The following is an 11,930-nucleotide window of genomic DNA, read 5'->3' as shown; positions in this document are numbered from 1 at the left end:
TGTCTCCTATCTGTGTCCAGCATCTGCCTCATGTGGCTTGGTTTTTCTTTATCTCAACTGGCCTGGCCTCCAAACTGGATTTCTTCTGGACAAGTAGAAAAACCCAGTATTTTTAAGAAGTGAGTGCACACCATTTTTGGGGTTTATGGGCTGACTGGCTGCTCCTCCTGTAGTATTTATATGGCAATAATATAATCTAAGTATTTTGAAGGAACTTTGACAATTTAAGCCAGTGGAGTATTCAATATCTTAACTTCTGCTTTTTCTTGTGTTTCCATGAGCTTATCTGCAAGCTTAACAGTGCATCAGTGTCAGATTCTACTTTCCACAAATGTACGCACATTTAATTCACCAGAATGGTTGTTCCACAGTTTGGTCCAAATAATATATAAACCACATTTTTGTGACTTAAAAAAGGCCTTACCACTTGCTATAAAGACAAGGCTGGGGAATGATTCACCTCTGAAGGAAATAGTGTGCTGTTTCTGTTGTACCACTTCTTAAGCCAACAGACAAACAGCTTTGAGACCTGCTGCTGCACCCTAGAACATGTTTTGATGCTGCCTTTCTAGTGTTTAAACAGAAGATAGAGTCAGTTGTGAAATGTCTTACTCCTTTTTGATGAAAAGGAGCTTCAACTGGAATGTGATGAAGCCATGGCACAGCATTCTGGAAGGGGTGCAATGTGCAGCTGGAGCTGAAGAAGTCGGTGTGGAGGCTGCCAAGCCAGACTGGAGGAACAGTTCGGGTCAGGGGCAAACAGGACTGGGTGTTGCAGCCATCAGCTGCCATCAGCTAATCCATGAAAAACCAAGCCCCAATTATTTCTGTCCTTACTGCAGTGAGAAGCCAGCCTTGACCCATGTTTCTTATTCATATCACTGTAGTTCTCCTTCCTCTGTCTTTCCTCTGTCTTGTATGCTACGTGGGTAATTGTTGATCCATGTGTGAAAATGGGTAAAGGAGGCAGTCATACTGCTGTGATAGGACTTTTGGATAATGAGATCCATGGCTTTTACAGTGTTGGCCTTGTGAAATTTTGGGGCAGCTGCAAGATTCCAAGTGCTGTGTTTTCTGCTTGCATTTGTTTCCTACAGTGTGTTTTTAAAATTTTCTACACTCCTCAGCACTGGAGCTTGACCTTCTTAGCCTTAGACTAAAAAGATTTATAAATTCACTGGCCACAACTAGAGAAAATGATTTTTCAGGAGACCACATAAACAGGGAAATTACATAGAACCACAATAATTCAAAGCAAAGCCATATGTTTAATTATTGTTGTAGCCATTTGGATTTAAGGATGACTGAACATCTTTAAATGATAGAGCACAGCTTACAAAGGTGAGCTGTGTGGTTTGTGATGCACCACTGCAAATATTCTGTGTACTATTTGAATGCCACTTCACAGTTCTGAGGAACATAAAGGCTAAAAGAACTTGAAGCTTTGTTGTTGATCTGTACCTAGTGATCTGCAATATGCCTACAAAGTAAACATTCCAGTCATCAAATAAATTTTAATATATTTGAGACTTTTCAATAGAATGGGGATTATTTTCTCCTTTGTGGATTTCTTCTCTTCATATCTGCACTGGGAAGGAGGCAAGGAAAAACATTTCCACAGAAAAGAACTCTGTTTTGCTTATTTCCTTTTAACCCTGCAACCTTTGAGCTGCTAAGCTAACTTAACATGCTCAAAAAGTGATATTTAAAAGAACTCTCCCACACATGTCTGTGGCAAACAATACTAGAGGGCCACTGAATGGCAAAAATACTTGGGGAAGAAAGCACGGGTTGGAATGCTTTTTAATCATTCAGATATGTTAAAATGTTTGTGGTCAAACCTAGAGAAAAAGCATATCACTGGAGGCATCTTGGCAAGGTGCACTTGTGTTAAGTGCCTCATGTGTCTCCTGTTTCTTTAACTGATAAAATAAAAGGCTTAGGAAAAAAGGCTGGCAAGCCACACCATATTTAAATGAACAGTTCAGAACCTAGAGCTACTGAGAAAGAAAGATCAGAGTGAACTGGTGGGGCGAGGTAGAAAGGAGATGCAGTGGAAAATATGAGAAACTTCATGAAAAAGTTCAGAAACCTGTCTAACTCAGAAGCAAAAATACCAGGGTGGAAGGGAGTAAAAGGGCTGTGAAAGGGCAGAGCCTGCTGACCTATAGAGAAGCAGCTCTTTGTGAAAAGACAGAAACAATTTTCAGTGGAAAGCCAAAAGCTCTGGGACTTGCTTTTCATGGGTACATCTACACTAATTTCAGAGCACCGGCCCAAGCTCAAACTTGCCTCATGTTTGGACACAAGACTCTGCTCAGGGCCTTGGGTGAGCTCCATCTCTGGGAGGAGGTGGGGAGTCTGTGCAGGCCCAACCCTTTATATAATCCAAATGGTATCATACCCTGTACTTGAGATGAGCCTTTGCCTTCTCCCAAATCCTCCATTCCAGAGCTCATAATTCTGTGTGGCAATTATCTCCCTCCTATAAGTGCTTCATGTCACATCCCACAAAACCCTGCTGAATGTGTGGTGTGCTGAGTATGAGGCATTCACAGCTTGCCAGTGGTCCAGGTCCAGCCTGCTCCTTATCCTGCTAAGGGCAGGTCAGCAGCAGGGCCACACCATCTGCCCGCCACTGGGGCTTCCTCTTGGACAAAAAGGCAACAGTGGTTCAACCAGTACAATTTTAATCATTTTTTGTTTTCCTCCTTAGACTTTGGCATGCCATCATAAATGGTTTGGCCAGACAGGGAGTGGGGCCAGCCTGGGAAGGGCTGAGGGTGCCTCCCTGTCTCTTGGCCTGTGCAGGTGTCTCTGCAGGAAGGATGCTGCATAAGGTGTGGGCCCGGCACTGGTGTCACCAGGGCTGGCAGTACTGAAGGACAGCTCACAGGGACTCTGTCAGAAGGCATTCTTCTCATTGCCTGTGGCTGGTCTCTTGCCTGATCTCTGTCCTGTGACCAGCCACATGAGGCCTCGTGTGCTGGGAGGAACAGAAGGCTGATGTCAGGCTGTGGTGGTGGTGGTGGTGGTAAAAGTAGGGTTAAATTAGGATTTCTTCCCCTGCCTCCATGAGCTGTCCTGTGATTACCCCTGGGGAAGCACCCCAGCAGCTGGGACTCTTCCAAAGAGGGAGAAGGACAAAAAGTCACCAAAAGAGATTTTAGCATGGCCTCTTAAACACAGGTATTCTTGTCTGAGATGCTCTGATAGAATTAAGATGAACATGGTATAAATAAGTAGATACGGTATCAGTGATGTTGAAGTTCATTGAAATGTTTGGTTAATAATACCTGGAAAAAAGGTGAAGCTCTGTCAGTGAACTGTGCCCTATATCAGGTGATTAACCTGAAGCTGGACAGATTTGTACCTTTTCCTGGCCACATGACTACCAGGTACCAGGTACCACCACACAGAGCTGCAGTGTATATGCATAAATAAAAAGGAAGATTGTGCCAAAATTCTTCGATGGAACAGTTTGCATTATTTAATGCCAGTTTTTCCAAATCAGAAAGAACTGAGCCCACTTATGGGACAATGAAAAGCAACCCATCCTCAGGACATCCTGAGAAGGGGGGAGATGAAGGATATTGCCATGCAAAGTATCCCAACGAAGACCAGCTTCTTGTTTGGAGCTGCAGGCTGTGAGGAGCAGTGCATGACCAGGTCTCTGTGCTGTTGCCTTTGCCTAGCTCCAGGAAAGCGTCTGGATGCTGCTGACAAGGGAGAGCTGTGAGTATCTGGGGTGACAGCTACTGCTACAGAAAAGGGGAAATGACCTCCCCTCACATCAGCAGTTGCTGCCCTATCTCTCCAGCCCTGGTGCAGGAGTGGCAAGCCCTAGAAAAGCTCTAAGCACACGCTGGTACCAGGTAAGCCAAGATCCTCTGAATTTTATATGTAGTGCTCAATGAGAAGCCTCAGAGCATAAGCTAATAGACAGCAGTTCTTTTAGTGAAACCTTTATGTTAATTCAATCCAGACTACTTATGGAATTTCCCTTCTCTGAGAAAATCTCAACTTCTATAGAGAACAGCACTCAGTCTTGTTCTTTTTCTTTTCAGAACTTCAGAAGTTCCCTTGAAAATTCCCCGAAGCCTTAATAATAATGATTCTCAGTTGCATGTCAGGATGTAATGTACAATGTAAAGTTTTCACATTTGACGCTCAGCATAGTTAAATTTACCACAGTGCTTCATATTCAATTTATCCCAAGAATTCTATCAAAATCACATACTGTTCAACTAGAGATTTATTATGGGGTGCTTAACAATGAATTATTCAAGACTACCTAATGTATCGTGGTTTCTTGAGAGCCTAATGTGTGTATGTGTATATATTTATACATAAAATACCTGTGAGCCATTACAGAAAACCAGTTTCTGAACGAGGTTTCAAGAGTAAAACTAGAGGATGTTTAAAAATAGGTGTCCTCCTGAAAATACAGAGGAGTTTTAGAGAGAAGAAAACCTCAATAATCTTCCCTGTTCAGCTATACACATAGTCATTTAAAGAGGATCTATATCCTGCAGGACTCCTTTTAGGTGAAATTTTAAAAGTATCTAAATTCTGCAGTGAAGGTGGTGTGGGGTTTTTTTTTTCCTATGTGCATATTGATGTGGTGTTTTAAATCTCACGGAAAAGTTTTAAAGAATTTCCCTCATTTGCAGGTTTGAGAAGATTACTCTGTGCCTCCTACTAGCAATCATCCACAGTATTTTTCCCAAAGTGCTTTACTGAGTGGGCAAGCACTTCCTTTTTACTGATGGAAAAACAGACAAAAAAAGATGAAGTGGTCTGCCTGGGATAAACAGCTTGGTATGCTGCCTTTTCAAAGCCCTTAGGACTGCATTTTTTACCTGGCCAGGGGGCAGCCTGCTGGAACGACACTGAACTGTGCTCCAGGCAGCCCTTTGGCCCTGAGCTGTGCTCGCTGGAGGGGAACAGGCTGAGGAGAGTCCCCGGCTCGCAGCTGCCTCTTTGGCTGCTTTTTCAGATGGCCCTGGAAATAACCCCAAGGGGCCAGACTTTCAGTTCTTGGTTTTGTCCTCTGACCCAAACTGACTTTGGGATGACTGGTTTTATGTTCAGAGGAGGATCAGCTGCCACCATATGATACACATCCCTGAGGACCTGTCTCCTCTTGGACACCTCATTGAGTCTGTCTTGTTAAGACAGTTGTGCTTGAAGGGCACTTATTATATTCCTGTGAACATAGGTGTGGTGAGAGGGCTGGATTTGCACTCACGGGTGGGAGGAAGTTTGACTACTTCTAGCAGAAGAAACCTTTCCTGCAGGCTGCAGGGGGTTTGCTATGGTCTCATGTCAACTTGCAGGCTGGAGCATCTATTTTGAACTTACTCAAAAAGATGAGTGAAAAGATGAGTGACCTAGAACTCCCTTTGGCACCAGCAGCAGCTGTGATGGCTCCTTCTTCCTAAGGCATCTTGTGAGGAAGGGCCAGTATCTGACACTTTCTCCTGATGACTGCTGATCACAATCTGAGGCTTTCAGACAATGAGTAGCAAAGAAGGATCTAGATGCTATGTGTCCCAGAGGCCTGCAGGACAGACTTCAAGGGACAGCTGAGCAGAACAAGTAGAGGCTCAGACCTAGCTTCAGAAGTTGCGTGATCCTCACTGGTCAGACTTGGTACACTAATTTAAGCTTATGGCACCTGTAGGATCATATTCATGCTGATGTGTTTAGGATAACAGTAACTCTGTTCTTTAGCAAGTCAGAGTCCCAAGTCTAAAAACCAGACAAAGGAAGAACAAGGCAAAGGAGGGGGGGGACAGACAAGGGAGAAGACAAGCACTGTCTCTAACAATAAAGAATCATCATTTGCTTGTCCAATAGGAGCAACAGAACACATTTCTCCTGAAGATACTCTTTGAGGGTCTGATTTTTCCATGAATCTCCAGTTCAGCGATGAATACTATCTCTTGCCCTAACCACCAGTTGCAAACTGGCCAGGGATTTCACTTACATTTGCCTCCCGTGTTGCCTCTGGGCAGGACATAGGACAGGTTACCCACAGCAGAGAACCTGCCACCACTGTAAGCTGGAATTGTTCTCAAGGTATAATTTAAGTGAACTCAAGAGGAAAAATAGCCCAGAGACAGCGCCTGTGGCCAAAAGCTCAGGCAGAAGTGGTGTCATGTCAGTCCACAGCTATGCAGCAAGCTACTCTGCATCCTCCTGCCTTGGTTTCTCCCCTGTGAAATGGGGATTAAAATACTCATCTGTCTTACAAACATGATTAAATGTAGGTTGAAAGAACTCCCTGTAAAAACCTTGAAAATTCTTGAGAATGGTGGTCCTGTTCGCTTAAGGCAGGATCTGGTCCGGACACTGAACTCCGAAGGGAAGGACATAGCAGGGCCAAGGTGCTCACAGCTGAGCACACAGACTGCCAGGGGAGTGCGGGCACGGGAAGAGGGAGAACACGGAGGTGATGCAAGAAACATTTATTTGGGTTTGTTTGCTAAAGACATCATGTACTGGATTCAAAAGCAAAACCCGATCGAAAACCCGAGTGGCAATGAAAAGCTGCCAACACTGCTTTGTCGGGGAGTTTAGGTGACAAAAAAATGCCAAATTCCCCTCCTAAGGACGCAAAGCCCAGCCCGGGCCCCCTCGCCTTTTGGAGGGCGGCCCAGCGCTCTCTTGCCAGCGGTGCGGGAGAAGGGAGGGCAGCCCCGGGGCGGGCAGGCTGACCCGGCACGGAGAGCTCACACACACACAGACACACACGTGTGCTGTGCACACACACCCCCGCAGCTGATGCAGGAAACCAACCACGGCAGCACAGCCCCCACCGGCAAAACCCGCGTCCCGGGCCAAAAAAGGGGCGCCGCGGCGGAGAGCACGACGCGCCTCCTCCTCGTATTTCCTCCCCCGCCCACTTCCAGCGGCGGAGGGGCTCGCTGCCGCCGCCGGCTGCCGCCCGGGATGGAAAGTTGTAGCCGCGGCGGGATGCGCGGCGCGGCGGTGAGTTTCCCCGGCGGCGCCGGGGCGCGGCGGGCCGGGCGGGCGGGGGCGCGGGGAAGCCCGTCCGGGCGGGCGGCAGGGAGGAACCTCCGGGATCTCCGCGTCAGCGCGGTCTCTCTGCGTGTCCGTCCGTGTGTGTGTGTGTGTGCGCGCCCGGCCGTGCCGGTGCCCCGGGGGCCGGGCCCTGCCAGGGGGGAGCGCGACGCGCACCGTGCAGCGCCCCGAGCGGCGGCGGCGGCGGCTTCGGCCGTCGGGGGGAGGCGCTGCCTCGTGCCGCGCCGAGCGGGGACCCCCCCTGAGGAGACCCCCGGGAGCCGCGGCGGCGAGGTGCCCCCCTGCCTCGGGGCAGGAGCAGGGGCCGGGGCGGCGGCGCCCGGGCAGTCCCACCGGTGAGAAGAAGGAGGAGGAGGAGAAAGAAGAGGGGGAGGAGGCAGCGGGGCGGCGGCAGCAGCGGCGGCCCCCCGGCCGTGCCTCCCCCACCGGGCCGCGAGGAAACCCCCTCGGTGACCCCTCCCCCGACCCGGGGAGGGGGCGGGACCGGGAGACCCGGTGACGTCACTGCTCCGGCCGCGCTTCCTGCAATAGAAAGTGAGAGAAGGTAAAACACCCCCCGCCCCCCCGCGCTCCCCCCGACGGTGACCGGGGCGCCGGGGGGAGGGGCGAGGCGGGCCCGGCGGGGAACGCGGCTCTCCCCGAGGGGACCCCGGCGGATGCGCCGACCCGCCCGCCCGTCCTCCCTCCCTCCCCCGCCGGGCCCGCCCCGCCTCTCCCGCCTGCCAGGGGAGGCTCCCACTCCCCCGCCCCCCGTTCCCCCGCATTGTGTCCCCCCCCGTCCACCGCCCCACGGCCGAGGGGCAGGGCCGCGATGGGGGCTCCCGAGTGGGACGTGGGGGATGGGGCTCCCGGAGGAGGGGTCTGCTGCCGCGGGGGGCGGGCGCGGCCGGGGGCCGGGGGGCTGCGGAGCGGGGCCGTGCCGGGGGGCGGCGCCTTGGCCGACCCGGGGGGACGGTGCATGGAGGAGGGGTGGGTGCCGCTGCCGGGCTCTGTGTGTGCGTGTGTGTGCGGGCGCGGTGGCGGCTGCGGCGGCGGCGGCGCTGGGTCATGTTTGTGTTTGAGGTTGTCAAGTGAAGGAGGCTCCCGGCCCCCCCGCTCCCCCCGCTCTTTCTCCCTCCCTCCCTCTCTCTCCCTCCCGCCGCCGCCGCCGCCGCCGCGCAGGGGTCGCCGCGCTCCCCGCCGCTGCCGCCGCCATCAGCCGCCGCGCCGGCCCCTCCGCCAGGTTTGCAGCGGGCCCCGCGGGGCGGGAGGGGGCTCGGGAGGCGCTGCGGGGACGAGGGTGCGGGGCGGGACGGCCGCCCCCCGCCGCCCCCCTCGGCGTGGAGCTGCGGCAGCCACAACACAATGTGTCCTCCGCCGGTGGCGGGGGGGGACGGGCGGGCGGGGACGGGGAGGACCGCAGGCCCCGATTCCCCCCTCAGCCCACCGCGCTCCGCCGCGACCCCTCCGGGACGCGCGGGGACTCCGCGCTCCGGCTGCGCCCGCGCTGCCCCCGGGGGTGCCGGTGCGCCCCGGCTCCCGGTGGGCTTGTCCGGGCGTCCCCCCCTCCGCCCCGGGTCTGCAGCCGGGGTTTCGGGGGCACTGGGAGGCGCGGAGCCCCGGCCCGGCTCCTCTCGGCCCCGCCGCCGTCCCCGCCGGGTGCCGGGCCGCGGCCGCCCCCCGTCCCTCTGTCCCCCTTCCCCCCCACCCTCCCGCGGCATGTGTGCAGCGCTTTGTTCGGTGCGGCGTTGCAGAGGGGTTTTCCCAGGCTCCTCCCTCTTTATTCATTCATGGATTTTTTGCCTCCCTCCCTTCCCCTTCCCTTCTCCTCGCAGTCCCGCTCGCACATACCCGCGGCTCCCCGGGCCCTGCAGTGGGCTGCCTCCCGCCCCGCTCCCCCATTTTTGGGTGGGTACGGGGCGATGTGACCGCTGCGATCGCAAAGGCCCGTTTCTCCCTCTCTTCTCCCTCTCCCCCCGCCTTTTTTTTTTTCTTTTTTTTTCTCCTTGCTCAAGCGGGAGAGGGAATGACTTTTGGCGTGGGTCCTGCCCGGTGTTTCCGCCGTGTCTCTCACACGGCCATCTCTTCCCCGAAGGAGAGGGTCCTGCTGGCGAGCGGGGAAGCTTGGTGGCATTGAAGCGTCAGTAGGATGTCATTTGTGCTGCAGGGAAGCGTCGGGAAGGGGCTCCCGATTTACGGAGACACCGGGGGATTTCAAACTCTCGCTCCGAATAACTTGTGTAAAGAAGTGGCGGTGTTTATTAGCGTCTTCAGAAACCTCAGCCCAGCCCCAAGGACTTTCCCAGTCGAGCCGGAGGAAAGGTGGGGACTGGGGCTCAGGGAGTGCTGGTCGCTTCAAGCCATCCAGCCACTTTTCTCCATTTCCAGTTTGCACCTAAGACCTGGAAAATGGACCTGTTACTATAAGGTTTTATTTGATTTCTAAATATTTCTGTTATGCTTGAAGATAAACTGTTATGAGTTAACAGCTTGACAGGCACTGTGCTCTGTTTCGGATTTTTTCCGTCTTTTTCCTTCAACGTGCGGTAATACCCTAGTGAAGAATCATTCAGTCAGAATAACATTTTCCAGCTTTCCTTTGTGTCAGTTGCAGTATTTTTTTTTCTCCTGTTTGGGTCTTTTTGTGCAGCATCAGACAAAAGAAGCATTAAAAATTAATGATTATATTCCTTAACAGTATGTAGACTGAAGGGGTGGTTGCAAGTAGTCTATTTTAATTGAGTTTGAATTAAATTTTCTCAGAAACATGTTGCCTTGAAAAACAATGTAAGTGCCCCTAAATTAATACTTACAACCAATGCTAAGAACTCTACATCCTTCCTGCTTCAAACAGCTGTCCTTAATCAATTTGCCTATATTAGGAGCCATTCCAAAGTTCATACAGTTAAAAAAAATTCTAATGTTTACTAAAAAGAAAAATTTGTTAACATGAAGTAGAATTATTTTAAAAAGAGCAGAAACTTGTTATTTTTAAATTTTGTTTAGATGGAAGAGTGTAATTGCACCAGTTATTTTCTTCTTTAGGTTTTTGTGTGTAGGTAGTTTTCCATAGGTCTTTGAGACATTTCACATCCTGTATCAGAAAGTGAACAAAACACTCATTGAACTGTTAGCGATTCCTAAGAATGTTTGAAAAGTAAGAAAGTGCAGGTAGGTCAAGAGCTAGTGTGATCCTTGGCTGTACACTGATATTTCAGCAGAAATATCCCATGGAGAATTCTTACAAACTTACATGCTGCCTGTAAGGATTCTGTAGGTAATGTTACAAATCGGATGATGCTTTGTGTGCTTGCCCTCCCCTCTGTACTTCCCCCACCCGAAGCTGAAGATGTGTATCTGAAAGCCAGATGCCAAATTTTGTTTAACTTTTTGGATTTATTTGCATGAGATGAGGGTTGCTGGAAGATGTTTTCTGGCTAGAAAACAGCTGACCAATGTGGAAAAGTGTTTTCGTTTTGTCATGCTTCCTGAGTAATCCTGAAAGGAGTTTCAGCCTCACGTGGTTCTCCTAAGGTACTGGAACGCTTGCCTCCATAGAACCTGTTGAGGAATCCGTTCCGTGCAGGTTGTGCAGCCGCCCTGGGAGCTGCAGGTTCAGCTCTGGGTGGCGGGAGCCCGGGGCAAGAGGCCGGGAAGTGGTGCCGACACTTTGCACAACAAAGGGCACCAGGATCTGTGGCCCTGCCAGGGGACGGGGACACAGCGGGAACCCGGGACTCAGCTGGAAGACCCCCGACTCTGGCACGCATAAGTCTGGGATCAGTAGCAGACTTAAAAGTAGCAGCCCAGGGGATCCTTGAGGATCCCTCCTCTGAGGCACCAGCTTGGGCTGTTACTCTGTTCTTGCACCGTGAAAAAATTACTTAAAGGGACCAGGGGTCTGTGACTCTGCTGTGGGAAACGTGGGTTGAGCCGGCAAGGAAATCTTGTGTGCGAGAGTGGAGGGAGTCAAGCCTGCTGGGAAGAGAATTCGGTCCCAGCAGTGTAACTCTGGTGGTCGGAGTGTGACTGCCAGGGTGGCTCCTGGGCTGTCAGACAGGAAAGTTCCCTTAGCAAATCATAGGTGCAGAAATATTTCTTGCTAATTTCCATAGTCATTTGAGGATGAAAGGAATCAGATAGGTATCTTTGTTTTTCTTATTGATGCCTACATCTCATAACTTTCTCTCTGTTTTTTTAGCATACGGATTAACTGAGCCCTTTGACAAGTTTATGGAGCTGCCATCTCTCTGCTTGCTGTACTTTCCGTTTCTGAGAGGAGAAAGTGGTGCATGAGATTAGAGGAAAATGCCTCGGACAAAGCAGATACATCCCAGAAATCTGAGAGGTATGTAGCTCTCAGTTGAGAAGGAAAAGCTCTTGGGAAACTCAGTTGCAGTTTCAATTACGAGGTTAAAGGAATATGTATTTAAGAAGTTGGTTTTGTTCCAAAAGTAACTTGTAAGCAAGTTTTAGGAGTTGTCTGTGAGACCGCTCTAATTTCCACAGAGAAATAACTGGAACATGTCCTTAATGCTCCAGTCTGTGTACTTGACAGCATTCTTGATATTCTCCAGCTTACAGCAATAGCCAGCATGAACTTTGAAAATGCAAAGGAAGAAGCAGTTTCCTTATCAGAGAATTTACGGTTGAAATACAGGGGGAGGTGGGAAATGGGTGTGACATGGCAGAACTTGACGTCCTGCAGCTGGTAGTTGTTTTTCTTTAATAGTTGTCAGTTCAGCTTGCTTTTGAGGGGATCAAAACCTCCTCCCATGCATGGCTTCTCTCTATTTATCTATCAGCCATGCTACCTTGAGCACTGCTAGGTTTGACCTTGGTCTCCTTGCTCTCCTGCCTTTGCACAGCCACATGGTAGCTTGGCTGTAAGGGGCAAGCAG

The 11,930-nt window shown here is 50.9% G+C and overlaps 1 protein-coding gene across 2 annotated transcripts in view; it reads left to right on the top strand.

The window, feature by feature from the left end:
- Positions 1-6,811: 6,811 nt before the first annotated feature.
- HIVEP1 (HIVEP zinc finger 1) overlaps positions 6,812-11,930 on the top strand; it is a 123,822-nt gene continuing 118,703 nt past the window's right edge. For both annotated transcript variants that reach the window (XM_059476532.1, XM_059476525.1), the window contains exons 1-2: positions 6,812-6,996; positions 11,231-11,377. In XM_059476532.1, the coding sequence (XP_059332515.1) occupies positions 11,338-11,377 (40 nt within the window). In that variant the 5' untranslated portion in view covers positions 6,812-6,996; positions 11,231-11,337. The remainder of the gene's footprint in view (positions 6,997-11,230; positions 11,378-11,930) is intronic.

The sequence above is a fragment of the Ammospiza nelsoni genome, chromosome 1 (assembly GCF_027579445.1).
Source record: "Ammospiza nelsoni isolate bAmmNel1 chromosome 1, bAmmNel1.pri, whole genome shotgun sequence".
Taxonomy (NCBI): Eukaryota; Metazoa; Chordata; class Aves; order Passeriformes; family Passerellidae; genus Ammospiza; species Ammospiza nelsoni.
This window is presented reverse-complemented; position numbering and strand designations above follow the sequence as displayed.